The sequence below is a fragment of the Myotis nattereri genome, assembly GCF_964212035.1.
Source record: "Myotis nattereri genome assembly, chromosome: 13".
Classification (NCBI taxonomy): Eukaryota; Metazoa; Chordata; class Mammalia; order Chiroptera; family Vespertilionidae; genus Myotis; species Myotis nattereri.
The window spans coordinates 25889286-25912146 of NC_138088.1; the positions used below are offsets into that span (position 1 = coordinate 25889286).

The 22861-nt window shown below is 37.3% G+C and overlaps 1 protein-coding gene across 4 annotated transcripts in view; it reads right to left on the reverse strand.

Annotated features, from left to right (window-relative positions):
* Positions 1–22861, reverse strand: part of ARID5B (AT-rich interaction domain 5B) — a 175338-nt gene that overhangs the window by 129606 nt on the left and 22871 nt on the right. For all 4 annotated transcript variants that reach the window (XM_081104887.1, XM_081104889.1, XM_081104888.1 and 1 more), the window contains one exon: positions 14891–15116. In XM_081104887.1, the coding sequence (XP_080961013.1) occupies positions 14891–15116 (226 nt within the window). The remainder of the gene's footprint in view (positions 1–14890; positions 15117–22861) is intronic.

Here is a 22861-nt window from a genome sequence, read left to right on the forward strand (position 1 = left end):
GATAGGCATGAAAAATCTTCATAGTTATGAAACTTTATAAATCCAAGTAAATCAAGAAAGAACCTTAAGCTTAATTATTTTCCCTTCAACATCTCAGAACACTTTCTGGGTTGAATGTGGTAAAGCTTTGGCAAAATATTGGGAGTTTTAATGAGGAGTATATAATATACATATTTCTTCTGCTTACCAGACAACCTTGATATGAAGGAGACAATGAAAGTTCAGCACTTAACATCAAGCACAGGATTTCCATCTGGAAAGCCAAGTTTGAACTAAGTACAAGTTCCTAGTGGGGTGAATAGACCCTTCAGAAAGATCTAAGCCAGAGAGACCACAAGATTCTTTATTTTCTCAAGGTAGAGTAATATGGTAGGACAGAGAGCTCATTTGGGATGGTAATCTCCTCATTTATTCAATAATCATAGACATGAGACTACTACCAAAGAAACAGGGGTCATAATCCCTGCTCTTGAAGCATTTCCAAGTTGGTTCACATGTAACACATGCACTTAAGGACCTTCTTCTATGCACCTTGTGCACTTTGCTTATATCTTCATCCATGTAGTGGCTAAACTCTATCTTATAACTTGTGTCTGACTGCCCTGCCACATTATGTGTTCCTGAGGGCAATACTGTGTCTTTTTCATCTCCATCTTCCTTCCATAGCAAGTATAGGGCTAGCCTTCCAGCACTCAGTACATACAACAGTGATTCTACTTCAAAATAAAAGGGTTGGCGAAACATTGCAGCTATCCAAATCTCTCTAGATCAGCCTATCCAGTATAAATATAATGTGAACCACATCTATAATTTACATTTTTCTGGTAGCCACATATGTAAATGAAAAGGTAAATTTAATTGCAATCAAATATTTTGTTTAACACAACATATCCAAAATATCCTATTATTTCAACATGGGACCAAAATAAAATCATTAATGAGATATATATTCTTTTTATGCTAAATTTTAAAAATCCAATGTATATTTTATACTTGTAGTGTATCCAATTTGCATGCTAAATATTCAACAGTTAATGTGATATATAGACCTACCAAAACAATAAAGTTATGCTTAACAAAAAATATTTTATACCGCTACAGTTTTTAATTTTAAACTGAAAGTATTTAAAATTAAAAACTCAGTTTCTCTATTGAAGCAGCCCCATTTCAAGTGCTCAATACCTATAAGTGGTTAGTGGCTACCATACAGGACAGCACAGTTCTAGGTTACTTAACAGTAGCAAAAAAAAAAAAAAAAAATCAAGTTGCAAAATAATATACATAGTAAGGTCCTATTTTTTAAGCAAAACAATTTACACACACAGATAACTGGAGGAATAGCCACCAAATGTTACCATTGTGTTAATTCTGGGAAAAGAAAGTGGAATTAGAAAGGAGGTAATGAAGGTTTAAATTCTGAATGGTTTAAATTTTTATGTGTATTGAATAAAAAGTAAAATCAAGGGGAAAAAAACAGGTTGAAGATCTGTCTTTTCTTTAAATAGCGGCAAAGTTACACTCTGAGAGTGGCAGGGACACTTTAGATTCCTTTGGGTAAAGGCCACCAGAAATGTGAAGGAACTAGAAGTCTGCTGTATAAGGGGCTGAGGCTGTTGATGTCTGACCTAGAGAATGGAAAATGGGGGCGGGGGGGGGGGGCGGGAGGCAGAGGCAGCTCTTTCCAAATATTTGAAACGCTCTCAAGAAGAAGAAAAATGTGATTTGCTCTCTGTTGTTACGAGAAAAGAACTAGTAACAATGTATATACCATTTAGTATAATTTATACTATAAGCCATACATTTCCAGTTTAATTCATCGAAGGTTGTAATTTCTAACACAGAGACGGGTCAAAGATGAAATGGAACTGCCTTGCAAAGTAATGAGCCCCCAATCACTGAAACTATAACCAAGTCAAATAGTCAAGATTTCTGCAGAGGACATTTAAGTTAGTACTACGTGCAGGAAAGATGTTATAACTAGAATTTTGTAACGAGATTTATCGACCCAGAGACTTTATTATTCTATGGCATTTATCATTATCTTAAGGACATGTTCAACCGACATCCAATTTTCCTCGCCCTCTAAGAGTGCTTTAGGATTATATATCCTCCTTGATCCTGGAATTAATCACCTTGTTGACTAATGAAGTATGAGTAGAAGCGATGCATGTTACTTCATGTCACTGTCAAGTGCAAGCATTTAGGATTTAACTCTCCACCTCTTTTCCCCCCTTCCTTTGATCACAGAAGCACTCATTGATATGGAGGTCCAATGTGAAGTCTCCCAGCGGGAAAGTTTGTTCTATAGAATCCCACACACCACAATGTACTGTGCATAAACAAGAAATAAATCTTTCTTGTGTTAAGCCATGGTGATATTGGCGATGTTTCTTACTGCAACATAATGCAGGCTATCCTGATGTACATTGGGAATTCTTGCTGGTGACCTCCAAGAGAAAATGGCACACAAAACCATGACCGAAGCAGTGGTTTGGTTTCTTCTGGGCTAAGTAAGCACCTCGAGACAAACGGGATTTCCAGTTTGGACCATTCCCCAAACACACAAGCATCACACACCTACCTATACACATCCAATAAACTGCAAGAACAGCCAGTTCACAGCCACAGGAAAGTCGGATGAGGCCAGTAATTCACATATCTCACTTGTGATATCCCAGAGTACATTTGAATTCCTGACACCAAGTTGTCTAACCAACTAGAATCACCTGTTAATTATGATTGAGCAGGGATCAAAGGAAGTACAAGCAGATGGTTTGCAGGACAATACACACAGGTAAATTCTAGCTCAGAGAATTAGATTTTAAAACATGACATTAAAAGCTCTTCACAATAAATAACTCTGAGGTTTCTCAGACCCTAGAAAACGAGGATCACGGCTTATTTAACCCTGAGTTAATTTCAGTGCCTTGTAATGGACACTCAAATGTGTGTAAATAAACCTGAAGTCACATACTATTGTTATTTATATCTTGGTATCCTTTTAGATTGAAATTGTCCACTTTACTTTTTTTTGGGGGGGGGGAAGCATTTTGTCATGTTCACTTTTCTAAAGGAAAGAGGCAAGAAGACGACTGTTCTTTTATTTTTATTTATTGATTAATTTTAGGGAGAAAGAGGAAGGGTGTGGGGGAGAGAGAGGTAGAGAGAGAGAGATTTGTTGTTCCACTAATTTATGTATTCATTGGTTGATTCTTGTATGTGCTCTGACTGGAGTTCGAACCCACAACCTTGGTGTATCAGGATGGTGCTCTAACCAACTGAGCTACAGGGCCAGGGCAGGAACTAATGTTCCTGATGAAATGCTGCTGGGCGCTTGGCGCTCTCCCACTCAGGATCTAATCTCATCTTCCCCAGTCCCGTGAAACAGGTATTGTTAACTCTGTTTCACAAATAAGCCATCAAAGAAGACTTACAATTTTTAAAGTCATACAGCTTATGGAGCAAGGATTGGAATCCAGGTCTGTCTTAATGTAAAGTCCATGCTACAAAGGTTTAATATAGGTCCAAAAGAAGCCACCCTAAAATGGCAGCTTTTACATTTGCTCCTTCTTCTAAATCTTTAGTTGATAACATTAATATGAAATAATGGTAACTAAATAAGCATTCTCAGTTAAAAAAAACACACACACAAAACCCACACCGAAGCTGCACATGTATAAAGCCTATATTTACACACAGCCATCACGTGATGGGTAATTAGCCAGGTAACTATAGGTTTTTCTCTGCTAGAAAAGTATATGTTTCATCATGCTTTGAAATCTGCCTTATTATCAGCATGGCTATGAAAACAATGATTTATTTCTTATTGAGTGAAGAGGCCAGGCATGAAGCATTGTTTCTGTAGAGCCTAATAGAATACTTTCTTTGTGAACCAAAGAAGTAGAATGGGTGGCTGGAAGGTGGAGAATACCCTCCACCATGATCAGCAAGTAGTCATTTTATGGGAGGTGAGGACTAACACAGTGCAAATGCCTAGACTAACAAGTATTAGATGTCCTGCTAAAACCATCTCCTTAATAACCTGTCACCTAGAGAGAGAGAGAGAGATTACAAACAATCTGATAAAGAAAAAGATAAAGCAGAGCAAGTCCAGTTGGGATTGGTTTACTGCCCTGAACATTTTTGTCCCTGCTATAATCCTGAAATATAAAAAAGTCTCCCCTGAGGAAGAGAGGCATTAAAAAGTGCCAATTTTAATATGAAAAATGTCCACACACAGCAAGCCCCTCACCAACAGCAACAATCCTCAGGCTATCGGGCTAACCTCAAGCATGTTCCAAATCTCTCTCCATGCGTTTCCCAGAATAACTCTATAGATGGCTCACGATGAACTAAGCCAAGCATAGTCAGAAACTAAATACTGCGAGCATGTTGATTCTCCTACCAGCTACCAAAGAGACAGACCCTCCATTAGAAAGGGGTCCGAGGACGCACTGGCAAAGAAACAAGTCAACCATTAAGGACATAGGAGTCCCCAATAGACTCAGAACAGAGAGCTCCGGAGATTTCTGTTGAGGCTGATCATAAAAGTCTCATGTTTGCTTAACCTATTAGGTATAGCTTTGAAGTTGAGTGCCTACACAATAGAGTTAAGACTGTTACTGGGAAGATAAGACAAACACATAAAAAAAAAAAGATACCGCGTTATATTGCTTCTTATAGAGGAAGGTGTCAATAAGGTGGTAGAGACACAGTGTGATAAGAGCTCCACACACAGGGAAAATCCTATGAGCTAAATGGCTAACAAGGGGTTCAGGGGCTTCAACTGAGTTTTAAATAAAAGAGAGAAATTCTACAGGTAAGAATCCTGGAGAAGATATTCCAGGAATGACTCACGGTATGAGCCACTCAAAACATCGAGAGTCTAGGGGGCAGGTATGTGGTTAAAGAGAAAGAAGACAAAGCAGTTAGACTAGTTAGGCTAAAGCAGAAGGTGTACATAGGGGGCAGGAGATGAGGTAGAGAGATAGGCTGTCTTAACATTCTGTGTGCACTTTGAGCTGACGATTCCTGGATACGTGCAGAGCTACAAGGATTTCAAAACAGAAGCAACGGAAATGTCCAATAACAGAAACACCTCTATAATGAAACATTATGCAGGCAGCACAAAACAGTGTAGAATATTATACAAGATAGGGGCATTGTCACATACATTCATATAAATTTAAATTGGGGTGGGGGGCAAACATTAGGTTTCATTTTTCGTGGGGGAAAAGAGCATGCATGTAAATTCCTACCTATACACACATTCATACACATTGGCATATAGAAATACAAAAATGCTAACAGCCGTTACTGCTGGGTGGGAGGGAAGTAAACAACTTTCCTGCCCCTTGTTCATCTGTATTGCCTGTATTTTGTAATACGAACATGGATAACATTGGTAAGGTAAAACATACAACAACAATGAAAGTTATTTAATAGAAAAGAAAAGAAATGGAGGCCGGGACTGAACAGTTCACTGGATGCTTGCCGACGTCTATATTTTATCCAGGAGGCGTGACGTTAGTGAAGACAAGGTTGAGGGCTGGGGGCGATAGGCTGAAAGTCAATCTTTAAAGGAAGGCGTTAGAAATGATTGCAGATTGAGAAAGCAAGTGGAGAGGTCTGAAGGAAGAGAGTTCAAGGCAAGGCATGGCTCTCGAAGTATAGGGAAAAAGAAGCAACACCACTTCATCCCAGCACCATAAACGGAAAACACACGGGGCAAGGCAGCAAGAAACACCCCAAATCAGCAGCACTATTGGCTCAGCCCCCTACTGTGCATGAAGCACTTCTGAAAGCGTTCGAAAACTCACAGTTATTCCAGCCTGTCCTAAATAAATATGTTTATTAAAATGGGGTAAAAGTCCAAACCTCAGCTTTCCTCTGCAGTGACCTGTACAAACTACAGACTTCAAACATATAATATTAGAGGAGAGAAGAAAAGTGCATTGTTGACATTAAGGAATATTAATGTTTTGCAATAAAACCTCACATTTAAAGTACTCTAAAAGATAAATGAGCTGTTTGGAAGAATCAGTGTCAATACTAAAGGGAATTAAGCCTAAATGCCCAAATCAAATAACTGCTCACAAAACCCTCTGGAAAAGCCAAATCGATTCACATGTAGGACATCTCAGCGTTGTGATCCAAGGTAATGCTATCATGATAACAGCTGTAACTGCCTACTGTCGGTAATCAGGCAGTTGCTAAAGAGATGAGAAGTGGAAAGCAAACAAAAACATTTTGGAATTGCAATAAAAGGGAAAAAAGCATTATGCACCTCCAACTGGAAGGGGAACTGTTCAGTCAAACCTCATTTTAAAGCAATTTGAGGCACAGTCAATGTTGTAGTTTTCAAGAGATATTTAATGGACCATTGTGGCCTGACTGGGTTTGCTCCTCACAGTAGACCAAATGCAAATGGAATTATTGCTCCAAGTTTTGCCAGTCTGTCTATGATACCAGTAATTTATTATGACCTTGTAAGAATCCAAGGTTGCTTAAAAGACTTTTTCCAGGAGACCTCAGGCATGTAACCAGAAACTAAGGTTATATCACACATAGCGTAAGACTCAGACTACAGTTGACTTTTTGCCATTTTTGGTTATCTTCTGATCAGATGGTGATCACCACAGATAGTTCATTGTGAAGTAAACATTTCTCAATAATGAAGCTAACACAGAAATATGGGTTGGTTGCCTTCTCCATCATGGTCTTTTTTTTTATCACAGGTATGGACATATGACCAAGACAAAACACCAGCAAAAAAACATTTAAAAAAAGCAAAAACAGCTTCATTTCTAGGATGAGGATAATAAATTAAACCAACACATTTAATAATTTAGAGAAGACTTGCTGGTTTTTATCATATTTGGTCAGAGCAGTTTAAACAAGCTGGACACCAGGTTGGTATTCTACTGTGGACATTTATTGCTGCAAAAACCAATTTGGGAAAACCCTACAACTACAGGAATTACAGAAGCTCAAAAGGCATGTCGCTGATATTGAGCCACAGTGGCTCCTGCCATATTAGTTGACAATGATATTCATTAATTAATAGTCTACATTTAACACTACTGTTCAAAACACACACACAAACAGCCCTAGCCAGTTTGGCTCAGTGGATAGAGCATCTGCCTGCAGACTGAAGGGTCCCAGGTTTGATTCCAGTCAAGGGCACATGTCCAGGTTATGGGCTCCATCCCCAGTGGGGGCATGCAGGAGGCAGCCGATCAATGATTCTCTCTCATCATTGATGCATCTCTCTCTCTCTCTCTTTCTCCCTCTCCCTTCCTCTTTGAAATCAATAAAAGTTTATTTTAAAAAAACCCCACACAAACAAAACACATACACACAAACAGGTAACTAAACTTCAGAAGGTGTAGTGGCTCAATAACCTTTTTCTTTGAGGAGGAGAAAAAGCCCAAAAAGCTGGAAGGAGTTTTGCCATGTCTTACCTGGAGGCTGCCAAGCCTGGTGGATGGCCTCTTCACTGGAAGCCAGCTCTAGGGTTCTGAGCAAAGATGAGCTTATACAATGTAAATGGGTAAACTGGTTTAAAAGAACAGGCAAAGTGTGTCCAGCGATGGATAACCAGGGTAGTAAAGAATTCTGAAACCACATTCTGGGGAAGGATTTAAAAATTAGTCAAATAACAAGGAAAGTGGAGGGGGATGAGGGGGACGGAACATCAACTTTACCAATGTCCAGCCTGACAATTCTATGAAAAGCTCCAAAAAAAGCACGAGTTTTGCCCTAGCTGGTTTGGCTCAGTGGATAGAGCATCGGCCTGTGGACTGAAGGGTCTCAGGGTCGATTCCGGTCAAAGGCACATGCCTGGGTTGCGGGCTCGATCCCCAGTAGGGGCCATGCAGGAGGCAACCAATCAATGATTCTCCCTCATCATTGATGTTTTAGTCTCTCTTTCCCTTTCCCTTCCTCTATGAAATCAATAAAAATATATTTAAATTTTTTAAAAAGTACGAGTTTTTTCTCTTGTTCACACATTGCATTCAAGAGATAAATACTGGCAACCTGGATAATCAAAATAGCACTGAAAATTCCAATTTCAGTTCTTTTTTAAAAAAATATATATTTGTATTGACTTCAGAGAGGAAGGAGAGAGAGATAGAAATGTCAATGATGAGAATCATTGATCAGCTGCCTCCTGCACGCCCCTACTAGGGATTGAGCCCTTGACCAAAATCGAACCTGGGACCCTTCAGTCCGCAGGCCAACATTCTATTCACTAAGCCAAACCAGCGAGGGCACTTTTTTCCACTTCTGCCCTGACATCTCCAATTCTAAAAGTAAGAAGAAATTCTTAAATGCTACAAACTTCTTTTCAGTTGACTATCCATCATCGAAAGAACGAATCAATCTAGAGTTCTAAAAAAAAACATTCCTCACTCTAGAAAACACTAGAAGACCCAGAAGTCAATAGAAATTCCAAATGAAAGGGCCTCAACTTAGAATGAGGCCTTCATGAGTGATGGCCGTGTAAATAACTAGACAGCAGTATTGATGTCCAGCTGTTAAATGGCTCACACACTGTTAGATTTTACCAAGACTTTCCTTCCAGCGGCGATAGCCAAGATGGCTCAGTGCAGACAACAGACGTGGTTGTTATTTTTTAAAGACATTTTTTTTACACAATCATTCGACCATTATTGCAGGACAATGTTCAACGCTTTGATTAGATGTCCAAGCTAAATTTTGACTTTGAAATGAAATGGTATAACCTCCCTTATGTGTTCCCAGGTTCTTGAAAAACAGCCTGTCACGAAGTTGTTCCAAGCTTTGAATGTCTTGGATGCAGACGCTGGAAGTGTGAGCTTGCTCCTGTCAGAGGTCCTCTGGGCCATCACTCCACAATGGCCTGAAGCAACCACTTGAAGCAAGGGCCATGCTGGCCCTTGAACAGCATGCTTCTCCGGTGTTAACTATGCTATGATTAGATTCCTTAAAGCATGCCTGGTTCACACAACAATACTGTCAGAGAACCTTGTGAGAAAATCCTTTGGAAAGTATCTTTACAAATTTCTGGTAAGCCCCATATGTAATTGATTTCTACTTTGAACTCGAGGATACCATAAAGGCCAAGTCTGTTTCAGGAAAGAGGCCCTTCCTGTCGGGATTCCTCATAAAAGTCATGAATAGAAGAATTCAACAATTTTGTCTTTGAAGAAACCTCCCTAGTTTCTATCTTAAGGAAAAGAATATAGCTAGCCCAGCAATGGAAGTTAAAGTATTAGCAAAGGATACCCTCGCAAGACTGTTTAATACACATACAAAATTTACATCTAGGAAGGAAGGAAAGAAAGAAAGAATTGTCCCAGTAAGAAGCCTAACAAGTTCACTAGCTGTCTTAGGTGAAAATCCTTATTATGACAAACTGCCTGCTTCATATGTATACTGTTGTCTTCAACACAGAGTGAGAATCCTTCCCATAGCCATATCCCAGGAAGCAAGTTGATATATCAAACTCAAAAGTAATCTTAAATAGCCACTTGAATACAAGGCCTCCAGAATTTCTAAGCAAAGATTATAGTTAATTTCTAACTATGAGCACCTGAGAAGTAACTTATACTACTGGCCACTTATGATCCCCTTATTTTGACAGAATTTTCTAGAAGAGAAAACTTATTTAATTAAGATGTAAATATACAGGATGTCCCCAAAAATGTACACACACACTTTGAATAATTATAAAGGCAATGTTTATAAAAATACATTTTATTTTCAAAATTGAGCTATCAGTTGTTACAGTGTGTACACATTTTTTGGGACACCATGTATATCTATATGTAAAGAAATATATAAAGCACATTTGTATATATTTTATATATTCTATATTATAAAATACTAGAGGTCCGATGCATGAAATTCATGCATGAGTAGGCCTTCCTTCCCCCAGCTGCCGGCACTGGCTTCCCTCTGGCACCCGGGACCCAAGCTTCCCTCCAACACCTGGTACCCAGGTTTCCCTTGCAGCCCCAGCTTCATCCGGAAGGACGTTCGGTCCACTTAGCATATTACGCTTTTATTATTATAGATATGTAACTAAAAGTAAGGATCTGAAGAATTTTAATAACAGCCTTCTATTGAGGCATATAATAATGAGAGTAAACCCTGCTCTAAATCACTAGGGAAATTCAAAATGGACCGATAAGCTAACACTGTACTATGTAATAATAATATGATGATAATATCATCTTAGACTTCAGTATTAAATGCTCTCGTATATACTAATTTTTTCTCAGTTGATCTCAAAAAGTTAATAAAACAAAGCCAGGTACACACTATTCTCCATTTTACACACAAGGAACCTGAACATGTAAACATTCAATGACTTCTCCCGTGAGTGACAGATCTACAGGTAGAGCCAAGATTGTCCTGACATCCCATCCATTGCTCTTCCAACATTACCATGTTGCCCATTCCCCAAAGTCCAGTAAAAGTCTCAGCAACAGGAGGGATAGGGGAAGCCACTGTTTCTCAATTTGATGGGACTTTAGAAACAGAAATTGAATCGAGGGAACTCCGATCATTAACTTCAGCTATACCCACACCCACACCTTTTGGTCTCTTTTCTCAATTTCAGCTTAGACTCCTCTATCTTTTCTTTCTTTTTCTAAAGACACATTTGGAGATGAAGCCATTCATAACTGCCCATCCACAGACAGTTTGTGGCAGTCTAATTGACAATGAGTCTGCTGCAAAAAAATGAAAATGTTGTTTTAATAACCTTGGCCTAAAATACATTCTGTTGTATGCCTCAAAGGGTTTCAATAAAAAGTCAACCTGTAGAGACATATTTTCTTGGCTTAAACAACAATCCAAAGCATATAAATGTAGTCCAACTATAATGACATATTTATAGGCCAATAAAGCTTACACTGCAGCTTTCATACTTCACTTAAAGGAACTCTGTAAGAAGCAGTGTTATATAAAATAATTTGATTTTTTTTTTTTTTACAAACTATTGCCCAAGGAATAAAAGAAAAAAAAACAAGTGTGCTACATTTAACTGATAGTGTTTATATTCCTTAAATGCTAAAAACTTTATAAAATGAAATAATTCATTTGGTTAGTTCCAACTGCCATTCCAAATATGGGTATCAAGTCCACTTTATTACAAAAGCTAAGCACTGTAATTCTAAAGACAAAAATAAATAACGAGAGGCTTGTGTAGTGAATGATTTAATCAACCCGATTCTTCTGGAAAAACAGGTTCCTGTGTTCGTTATGCTTATGAATAATACATTCCTTAACCCTTCTATTTTAACAGAGGGCTGTTTTTTGTGTTTGTTTTTTTTTCTATAAACTTCAGTATGAAACGTCTGAAAGAAGGTAAAACATCTCATTGAGTAAAGTCACAGTTTGAATTGGTTTCATATTGAACTTTCTTTCTCTGAAAAGGACAAAGAGGAGGAAGGGGACGGTGTATTTTAGCACATCCCCGAAGGGTGAGACGATTAGTTTTCCCACTATCTAGATCTGTAGTTTTAGTCACCAGTCATTTAGAATCTTACATGAAAACTCCAGAGAGTTTTAAAAAGCAAATATGACATCTGCAAATATTGTCCTTGAAAGGGAAGGGGATAAAAAAAAAAATGAAAGAGTTGTGATTTGAATCAGAGCAGTTATTGGAAGCTGCCATTTGGGGCAGAGTTTCTCTTTGTGGAGCATTAATTTGTTGGCAGACACACATTTATGAGAACATTCTTGTGTGCGTGTGTTTTTTTACTATTCAGAGAGAGACAGGAAGTGACACAAACTGAGATTAAAGGGAATTTATTCTACCTAAACACCAAGCAGGAAGAGTTCTTTAATTAGCTTTTATATGGTAAAATCCCTGCTTTAAGAGTCAACCTAATTATTTTGTTTTTATTGATGTTTTAACATGATGAAATAACTCAGCTGAAAAATAACATAATGCAGTTTTACTTTATCCATAGAAAGGGGAGATCTTTCCATTCTTTGCTTACTTCCACCAGAAAAAAAAAAAGAGGGGGGTCTTAAGTAATCTCAGAGTTCATCTTCTTTCTTTGGTAAAAACAATGAGGAGTTGGAAGGGTTCTACAGAAGGAAAAACCCAATAAGTGTGTGAACTTCCATTAACAATGTGGTATTGGAAGTGGTTTTAGTGTGGCCAAGAGAAGGGAGATAAGAAAACCACTGTGTAGAAAGAAAAGTACAGACAACAAATATTTTGATGTTGCAGACAGAGAGAGGAAGAGGTTGGAGAGAAAGTTGCTGGGACAGGAATGCGTACAGCAAATGACACCCCCTGTCTCCCCAATATAAATCCTAACAATGTAGACTTGTAAACCTTAGATCAAGCAGATAATGGAAACTCATTACATTAAGGAAAGTTTTTGTTTCTCTTTCCACATTATTACAACACAGTGTGCATTCCAATTACAAAAGCTATTTGTCTCAAATTCCCCACAGTTCATACCAACTGAGTAGAATTTCAAGGCCCAAATTCTATCCTTAAAGGGGTATTTTACATTAAATAAAGAAAAAGTACATGATGTTTCTTGCTCAGCAGAGAAGAGCCTCCACTCAAATCTCCTGTTGATTATTTTCTCTTCCTCAGCACTAATAGTAGAATTGTTTCCCAAATAAGACACCCCACTCTGGCAAAAAAGAAAGAAAATTAGAATTCCCTAAAATGCCCTTTATCAGCAAATACTCCATAGCCTTGCCTCAGTTCTACCGAAAGAAGAATCTGGGGAAGCAGACTCAGCAATCAGTCTTATTTTTAAAATTCCCCTGGTGTGTCTAATGAACAACTAGATTTAAAAACCACTAAGTACTTTGAATATTCACTTGAAACCAATTATTTCTGAAATCAATTGTTCAAAGTGTAGAATATGGACATTTTTTTAGAATTCAAAATATTAAAACCTGTAAATCTCTTGATGGAATTAAGAGATTTGTTTTCTTTCCATGTTCATTAATAAATGATCAATGCTAAAACACAAAACAATAAAAATATATTTTTAAAACAATAATAAAAAATAAAGATCATCCTCAAAAAATAATGGGAGATATCTGTAATACTATCAACAGTAAAAAATATATTTAAAAAATAAAGCTCATCCTCTAAAATAAAATAAAACACAAAATAACCTTGCTATAAATACTCTTGTTTATATGTGTGACATCAAGCTTAACCATCTACACATCCTTTTGTCCCCTGTGGGTTTCCTGTTTAGTTTTTTATTAGTAACAGTATATTCCTTAACTAAAGAAAAAAAATTTCAAACAAAAGAAAGCTTTCAATGGTAAGGAAAACAAGACAATAGCAATACTTAGATCAAACATTAGTAAAGTAACAAAACAGATGTATTATTCAGCACTGTCACATGTCAGAAGACTTGTCTGTGTGTTCACAGAATTGAGGGGTGTAACTGTATATACCATAGGGGAAGATTTCTTTAAAAAATAGTTCTTTGGACTTTAAAAGGAAAACCATTAGATTAATAATTTTCTCTAACTGTGCACATGACAATCAGGCTGCCATGTCCAAAATATTACTGTCTGACATCTACCAAAAGGTGCCAGGAAACTGTTGATCATTAAACTCAAATTGCAAGAAAATATTAATGCTATTCCCAAAGCACAGTATAGCTCATCACAAACCAGAATCACATGAAAGATAGTCACTGGTTTTATTCAGTCTCTTTACGCCAATTAAGATAGTCTATGTTTGTTGAAATAGTTAAATACTAGGTTAAAAAAAACAGGAAGTTGTCATATTGAGGCATAAAATAGGGCTATGAAAATCAGCATTGTGTTAGAATGAAAGAAAAAGATGCCTTAAGATGTTAAAAGTAAAGTTCCTCTTTGCCTAAAGAGGAAATAACTACTCTAAATCAGAGGTCAACTTGGGTCTTGAGCAATGCTAGAAGAGTAAGTCAGTGAATGCCACAGGGAGATAAAAACAAAAGAAAAAATAAAACCCACCAGGGGTACAAAAAAGTCAGTAGAGGAGAAAAGTGTTAAAAAAAAAAAACAACAAAAAAAAACGCAACAGAATTCATTGTGGAGCTCCTCCTACACCAATCTCTGTGCTTGACCCTTTGTATCTTACACCTCAGAGTGACCCTATAAAGTTCTAATATTTTTCAGATGGAGAAACTGAGGCTTAGAGGTAAATTATTTGCCCAAGGCCACACAGCTAAGTAGGCAGCACAGTCAGGGTTCAAACACTAATTACAATAACTACTCCGAATCCCACTTCTCCTTTGAACTCACAGAGGAAGAGAGAAAGGAAGGAAAGAAAAAAAAAAATGTAGGTGAGGGTGATGGCTAAACGCTAAAAAGCTCAGGAAAACCTGTGTTGATCAGCCCTGCTTTGACCTTGCTCTCCTGCTCCACATTAGGCAACTCATCTCATCCTCATTTTGCTTTCCATCCAATGTAAAACATGAAATTCCAACATGGCGTTCATTGATGTCATGCTCTCTACTAGAGCAAAAATCCAAACGCTTCACTAATTCAGTTTTAGGTGGCTAAGTAAGTCTTATACCTTGACCCCAACTGGAAGCTGCTTAAGGCCATGTGTTATAGCAGCCAGTTCCTGGCTCAGGGGTTCACACATAGAAGGTCCTGTGATCTAAGAGATAATGCGCTAGTAGTTGTCCATCTATATTCTCAGGCCCCTTCAAAGTTAAAGAAATTATATATATAATCAGAAATTAAATATATAAATAAATATATAATCAGGAGATCTATATATTATATTTATACAGTATTTATATGTGTATATGTCAGCAAATATATATCAGGGTTTCCAGGAAAATCTACGACCAAAAAAGAAGGTTACTGTATACGCCCACACATTGGATTTAGAAGTACGAAGTGTATTTACCAAGGTCAGCCTTTTCCTTGAGAACGTCTTTGAAGTTGAGTCCACTGTTGAGGGTTGACTGCCTGTACTTCAGCAGAGCTTCCTTCTGTCCGTTCCTTCCCAAGGTCTCTGCTTTCAGGGACCCAGCGCGGAGGCCACATCTCCACTTGGAGAAATCAGAATGTACCCACTTGACCAGGTCTTCAAGCTTCACAATCACTTTTTCAGAAACAGCAATGACTTCATCCTACAATAGGTGGTTGGGGGAAGAACAAAAACCATTATTTGTGGTTCTGGGGTAAATGATAAATTTTCAACAAAGCCCATCTGAAAAACTATTTGAGCAGCTTAACCTTACGCCAGCTGACCATGTGCTTTTTGGTGACAGAGAATCTTCAATAACTCACTTCATTTCAGAGGTTTTTCACTGCTGGTTGTCTAGTTGAGGAATAATTTATAAGATATATTTGTTATATGATTAGAAAGTACAAAACTTGGGCAGTAATTCTAACAGCCATTTTTTAATGCTAGTTGCCAAAACTCACGCTGCCTATCTAACCACTTGGGTGAAAGCTAATTTTTAAGTGCAATTAATTGCAAAAGTAAAAAAGTGAGAACTAGATGACTAATGGTTAGCCTGTCTCTATATAAATAGTCTAAGTAAATCTGGGATTCTTGGAACTCTGACTCACCCTAAAATTCCTATGTTTATGGTACATTTTCCCTTGGCTTATACACAAATATTGAATTTAACTTTTGTCCTAAAAATTAAATAAAACTGTGATGTAATCCCAAAAGAAATACTTCATAAATGTTATGTGCTTCCCACTGAAAGAAACTTACACATACTCATGTTTCTTAAAAACTTTGTAAGTTGAGAAATGTACTCATTTTTTTTCTTTTAATACATATGGGGTAAGAGGCGAGAGGGCGAGTGAGGAGAAAGCCTTTGAATCTAAGAAAAGTAGTTGAAACTTAAGTTTCTCCTATGGATCATAAATTTGAATTTTAAGCATCTCTAATTGCTTCCAGGAAACAACCAACTTTTCTGACTCAGAATTAATCCAGCGAGATATTTAATAGATGTCCATACATGGAGCAGAGGAGGGCCTCTCTTACTCAAAGATTCTTTGGAAAAGGCTTAAGATCATCTCACTGGGTTTTAAGTTAAATTATTTGAAACCTTTGACATTTCAACTTGAACTGACTTCTTTCATTTCTTTTAGCTCACATTTCTGAAAAAAAGCTTAGCTGTGAAAACCCCCAAGCTTACAAAATCTGAGAAATATTTTTGACAAACAACAACAGGAAGATGTCTCTAAGCTATTAAACAAAAGGAATTCACAAGTGATTTTGACTAATTTTGCTGTTAAACATGACGCTTTCCTCCTTCACACACACACACACACACACACACACACACACACCACAGCATTGCACACGCTACTCCAAAGCAAACAAAAAAGGGTTTATTAAGATAAGTCTCACACAATAAAAAAAACAAAAACCCTGGGTTTAGTTTTTAAAAATATTTTAAGGTGGGATCTAAAATTACACTTTTGCTCCTCCAGTTTCAAGCTGAGCTGCTTCTGAGAAGAAAGTTTGTTAGGCAGTAGCAAAATAACAAATACTCTATCAAAAATGAAAAGTAAAACTTTTGTAATGGAATCTTTTCTCTTATCACGATTAACTAGGAACTTCCACTAAATGGGAGACAAAGTGGAAACTATTTTGACCCTCTACTCAAGAAAAAATATTTCAATGCTTTACGTAAACAATGGGGCATATTACAAAGTACCACTTCAACGGATGATTTCACTCTGATTCACTACACTATCCTCTTGCAATAAAAGATCTGTAGTTGTCACGCATTTTATAGCTATTACATGGTTATTATTAAATGTCAGACTGAAAATTCAGCCTGGGTTATTGTTTCAAAACATATGGGAACAGCTTCTGGACAGGGCACACCAGAAATCTCATTTAGAATAGACTGGAAAATAATTATCATGCTATATAAGTCTCAACATTAGCCAAGATGGAATTTGACAACAATTTTACCAAATATGGTTCCCTAGAAGAGACAAGTTTGGAGATGAGTGTTATTTTCAAATAGCTCTCACTCTGATCAAATGATTATCATTTCAATTACCAGTTGCTTCAGATCATTTCCAAGAAATGGCATGACTAGCTCTGGCTGGCTTCCAATACCCGCCAAACAAATAGTTTATTAACCAAGAGAAAATACAGTCCTAATGATGTCATTGATGAATAAACCCATCTTTCCAGATTCAGACCAGAGATTCTGCCCACCCTCCTTTTCTCTCTGAAAAGGACCTTCTGAGTATATACACAATACACAAAAACAAACGCAGGAATTCACATAAACCTGCAGAAGCCATAAACCCAAATTTGGCTTAATTGTGAAACCACCAGTATGTTTTACTGGATTCACTGAGAAACTGGCCCTGCAACATTGTCAAATGCCAGGATTTAGAAGGAAATCTGATAAGCAGAGGAGGGGAAACAACAAACCAACCCAAAAAACAAAACAGCCAATATATATATAGAAAATGCCTCAGGAAACATTACTTTGTACACACAATGGCATAGATCACATGCTCGAATTTACTATTCTGAACAAGTGCTGACTAAAGTTCCTAATACTCACCATTCTTGGGCAAGTCTCTATGTCTAAGAAAAGAATTTCAATAAGCTCGTCTCATAATTCCATTAGCTGTCTGCAAACTGAGAATTAGCATTGGATAAATATTGCTGATTTACTCTAATACAACACAAAAGGAACACAAAGAAATACTTTGTTCTTCTATTAGTGTACCTTGGCTTTTCAATTAACCTGGCTCCTAATCAATATTTATGTAGGCTGTGTTGAGACACTTTCTAAATCCATACTCCCTTTCATTAATGTTTTAAACTGCCTATTTCTGTAATTTGGATTTTGTTTCCACCACTGTGTAAAAAGAGCTTATTCAATCATGGAATCCTTTAAGTCAGGGGAGATCAGCTAGTCAAGAGGTCATAAATCAGCCAGCCCATGTGTACGGCTGGCCTCTCCAAGGGTTCTAAACACTGATAAATTATACAAAAGCATCCAGACTTCCAGCTTCTCTTGTAAAACAAAATGAAATGAAAGTATATCTGTCAAAAACAACAAAAACAAAAGCCTACCATCACCAACAAAACACCACTGAATGTGAGTAGCAGTTGCCTTCCTTTAGACAAGATTCGAGATCTCTCATAACCACTGTCCCCACAACTCTGTATTGCCTTACGAGTTCCGTCCACATTTCCCTTACCTGCCTCATCCCTTGGGCAGGCACCCAGTGTTGGAACTTGCATACTCGAATTTAGTCCACTTCCCTCATTTTATTAATGAGGACAATAAGGTTCAGGGACATGTCCTAGTGGCAAGTTCTGCTAGAACTTGGACAAGAATCCCGGTTTCCTATCTGCCTGGGTTCAAATCCCAACTCTGCAATTTACTCACTATGGAACACAGGACAACTTCATATATATATATATATATATATATATATATATATATATATATACACACACATATATTTCAACTGTTTATAAAAGGATAATAATAATCCACCTCTCATGATAATTCTGAGGATTAAATGGGCTAACGTAAATGAAGTTGTATGTCAGCTGTCGTTACCATCACTCCTTTGCGTTCCATTTTCCAAAGCGTGCCATGCAGAAATGAGTTTGGATGGTTCATGGGTAAATTTATCTTTTTAAATGTAAGTTACACATTGCTTATTTTTTGTGTGGCTACTTTCCATTTACAGGAAAATGAAACTGGTTTCTCATTTACAGGAGCTATAGAAAGTTTCCTCTTGAAATAGATATGTTTTTAAACATTGACCAATCTGAACCAAACCATTAAGTTAACATGGGGACATGTGGGTATGGCAAAAAAAAAAAAAAAAAAAAAAAAGCCAAGATGCTATGAAAATGACTGAGATGTATTAGGTCCGTGGTTCCAAAGTGTGGTCCAGGACCGTGGGGAATCCCTGAGACGATTTCAGGTGGTCCATGGAGTCGAAACAATGATCATAATAATACTCAGACATTATTTGCTTTTTTCTTTCTTCGTCTTTCAAGTTGGGGTTTTCCAGAGACTACATGACATATGTTATGGCAACCCAGAAAATGATCTAACATATAAACTATCAATAGAGATAACCCACAAGAGATGAGAATCCAGCTGTCTCTATTCTAGATAATAGAGAGATTGACAAAAATGTAAAACAATACCACTGTTTTTACTAATTTTTTTATTTCCAAAAATGTGGTTAAATTTCATAAAAATGTTTTACATTTACATAAAGGGTTTATTTTACCATTTTAGTTTTATTTTTAAAATTAACTTGCAGTAAAATATCTCTTTTAAAAAATTTATTGTTGACAGTATTACAGATGTCCCCCATTTTCTCTCCTTTTGCCCGCCTCCACCCAGCCCATGCCCTATCCCAGCCCTTCCCCACACTATTGTCTGTGTCCATGGGTATATATGCATCTATGTTCTTTGATTAAATATCTCTTTTATGGTGTGCAGTTCTATGTGCTTTAACACATGGCAAGCACTGATCTGTTCTTGCTATAGTTTTCTCTTTTCCAAAATGTCATATAAATTGAATCCTACAGTATGAAATCTTTTGAAACTGCTTCTTTCACTCAGCATAACAACCTTTGAGATCAATTCATGTTGCTACACGTGTCAATAGCTTGTTCCTTTTTATTGCTGAGTAGTATACCACAGTATGGATGTGTCGCAAAGTTGGTTTACACATTCATCCATTGAAGATCACTGAGTTGTTTCCAGTTTGGGAGATTACAAACAGAGCTGCTATAAACATTCACGTACAGGATTTTCTGTGAGTATACGTTTTCCATTCTCCACAGTAAATACCTAGGAGAGGGATCGCTGAGTCATATGGTAAGTGAATACTTAATTATGTAAAAACTGCCCAACTGCTTTCCAGAGTAGCTGTACCATTTCGCATTCCCACCTGCAATTTATGAGAGTTCCAGTTGTTTCTCATCTTCACTAACACTTAGTGTATCGCTGTTAATTAATTTATTATTGCCATTCTCATATGTATTTAGTAGTTTCTCAGCATGTTTTAAATTTTCATTTCCCTAATGACTAGTGAAGCTGAACATCCTTTCAGGTGCTAATTTACCATATGTATACCCTTTTTGGTTAAGTGTGTGTTTAAGTTTTTGCCCATTTTTAAAATTAGGTTGTTTGTTTCCTTACCATTGAGTTTTGAGAGTTCTTGTACTTTCTGGATACAAGTCTTTCATCAGATATGTGGTTTGAAAATACCTTGTTCCAATTTGTAGACTTGTGTTTTCATTCTTTTTAGTGTCTTTCACAAAGAAAAAGTTTTAAATTTGATCAAGTCCATTGGTCAGTTTTTTCTTCTATGGATTGTGATTTTGCTGTTATGTCTATGAGCTCTTTGCCTAATATCAGGTCATGAAGAATTTCTCCTATGTTTTCTTCCAAAAGTTTCATAGTTCCACATTTCAAAGTATAATCCATTTTGACTTAATTTGGTGTAAAGTGTGAGGGTCAGCTTGACATTCCTTTTTTTTTTTTTTTTTTTTGCATATGGATGTTATATTATTTTTAAATGAATTAGTAAGTATTTTAACTTATTTCTCATTTTAATTCTAACATATTAAATATCAATAGAGTAACCCACAAGCTTCTCAATAATTTTAGTGTGAAGGATCTTGAGTCCAAAAACTTTGAGAACCACTGTACTGTATCATTAAACCAAGGCCTTTTCTTTTCTTTTATTGTTTTTGTTGTTGTTGTTTGTTTGTTTTGTTTTTGTTAATCCTCACCTGAGGATATTTTTCCATTAGAATGGAAGGGAGGGGGAGATACAGAGAGAGAAACATCCATATGAGGCACATCCATTGGTTACCTCCCACATGCGCCCTGACCACCTAGGGCCCAAGGCCATTTCTTATTCATTTTCCTTGCCCTCTTAGTAGCATTTGGTAATGAACAGCTCTACCCTGAAATGAAACTCTTCCTCTTATTAAGAACTGTGAAGAGTCTGAGATTTTACTCTACTTTCAAACTTACCCAGTTGCCACGTTTTCATGGACAGTGGCAAAGGACACAGGACTCTTCGTCATTGACAAAGGATGGTTTACAGCAAATAGCTGTAGTCAAAGTATCAGCTTTTGTGTTGGCTCCTTAACACCCACTTCCCAAAAGGAGATGGAAAGAGGGCTAGATAATACCTGTGTATACAGTAGGGGGCATTATAGAAGAAGGACCCTGAATGTAGGGAACCCAAATCTTTAACATTCGTCAGTAAGCATGCCTGCCCTTTGTTCCAGAGGAAGACACTTGCTCTGTCTTTCAGGATGTTTGTTCACTAAACAAATAAACATCCTTCAAAAACAGTCCAGAGCAAAGGCAGTCAGTGGATCTTCTCACAAGATGTGCAGATATTCAAGGGATCCTTGGAGAAGAACACCTACCCAACACCTACTACAGTTGTATTTCTTTGCTTTGTTCAATATCCCTTCCTCCTTATTCACTTTCCCTACTGGAAAAATGTAGGAAACATATATACTTAGATGCAGTCTGGGTCCAGGTCTTCTTTCTCTGCAAAACATTCCTTGAAGAAATCATTTTCCCTGGGAATTCCAATCTTCACCTGTTAGCCCATGGCTACATTCTACAGTTTAGTTCCCAAAATTCCTTTAGACTCCAGTCCCCTGTTGCCAATTTGGATGTCTCAGAGTCAGCTCAAGCTCAATGGAATTGCACAGCTCATTTGGCTTATGTGTAAGAAAACATCTTAGTTGACACAGGGGAATTTAACACTCCCCAACTGTGGCTAACTTTTCCCTAATATCTATTCTTTCTTTCTTCTTGATAATAAACTGCTAAATTGCTGGGTACAGAATAAAGGCACCATTTCCTTGCAGCCACGTGACCAAGTTCAAATCACTAGGATATGAGTAGTAGTAATGTGTGAAACTTCAGGCCATGCCCTTCTCTATAACACCATGTAGTTACACAATCACAGATCATTGCTGAGGAGAGCAATACTCAGGTGTGTGAATAGAGTCCAAATGACAATAAACACATAAGTCTAATATTAGAGGGGTTACAGGGAGAAGGGGGGGGACGAAAACAGGAAAACACAGCATATTCACCTCAATTTTCCCTGGATTTTAAAAATGTTCTTTGTAGTGGTTAAAATGTGATAAATGTTGGGAACACAAAACACATCCATTGGGGATGTTAGCTACATAAATTGTAAAACCAAAATAATTGTCCAATTGGTTCCATAAGATTCTGAAATTTTCATCCAGATAGAGGCTACAGATGAAAAAAAATAATTAAGTGCCCACTTTTAGAAAGACCACTGGCAACCATATCAGCTAGTGCCCTAACCAAAGGACTCAGGCAAGGGGAAGAAAATGCCACCATTGGTCCTGGCTGGTTTGGCCACCCCCTTGCTTTCAAGCCTCCCTCAGATACCTGGTATTCAAGGCACCTTTTCATGTGCCCAATCACTGTTCCTGTTCCACATTAGTGTGTTCTGCTAATGGGATAGCTACAGAGTGAGTAAAAAGGTTTCATTCTATAGGCACATAGCTTCCTATCAGAGGTCCAAAAAAGTCAGGCAAAACAGATGGTAATGTGGATCCACAAGATGAAACTTTAACTGGTCACTGGTGAAATGAGAAAAATGAAGACAATGCAGCGAGCATTTCATGAAACGAAATTTGCTAGATTTCATGAATTATCCTTGTATCAGTTTGGATCCCAATAGGAAATAAATGGAAAGATCATCCAAGAAGGGTTTACAGAGAGACTAATGACAAAGGTGTTGGTGGGATGTAAAACAACCATACGAGACAGATAGTATAGCTAATAGCAGTTCAGCTACCACTGCTCCTAAGCCAAAGGGTCAAAAG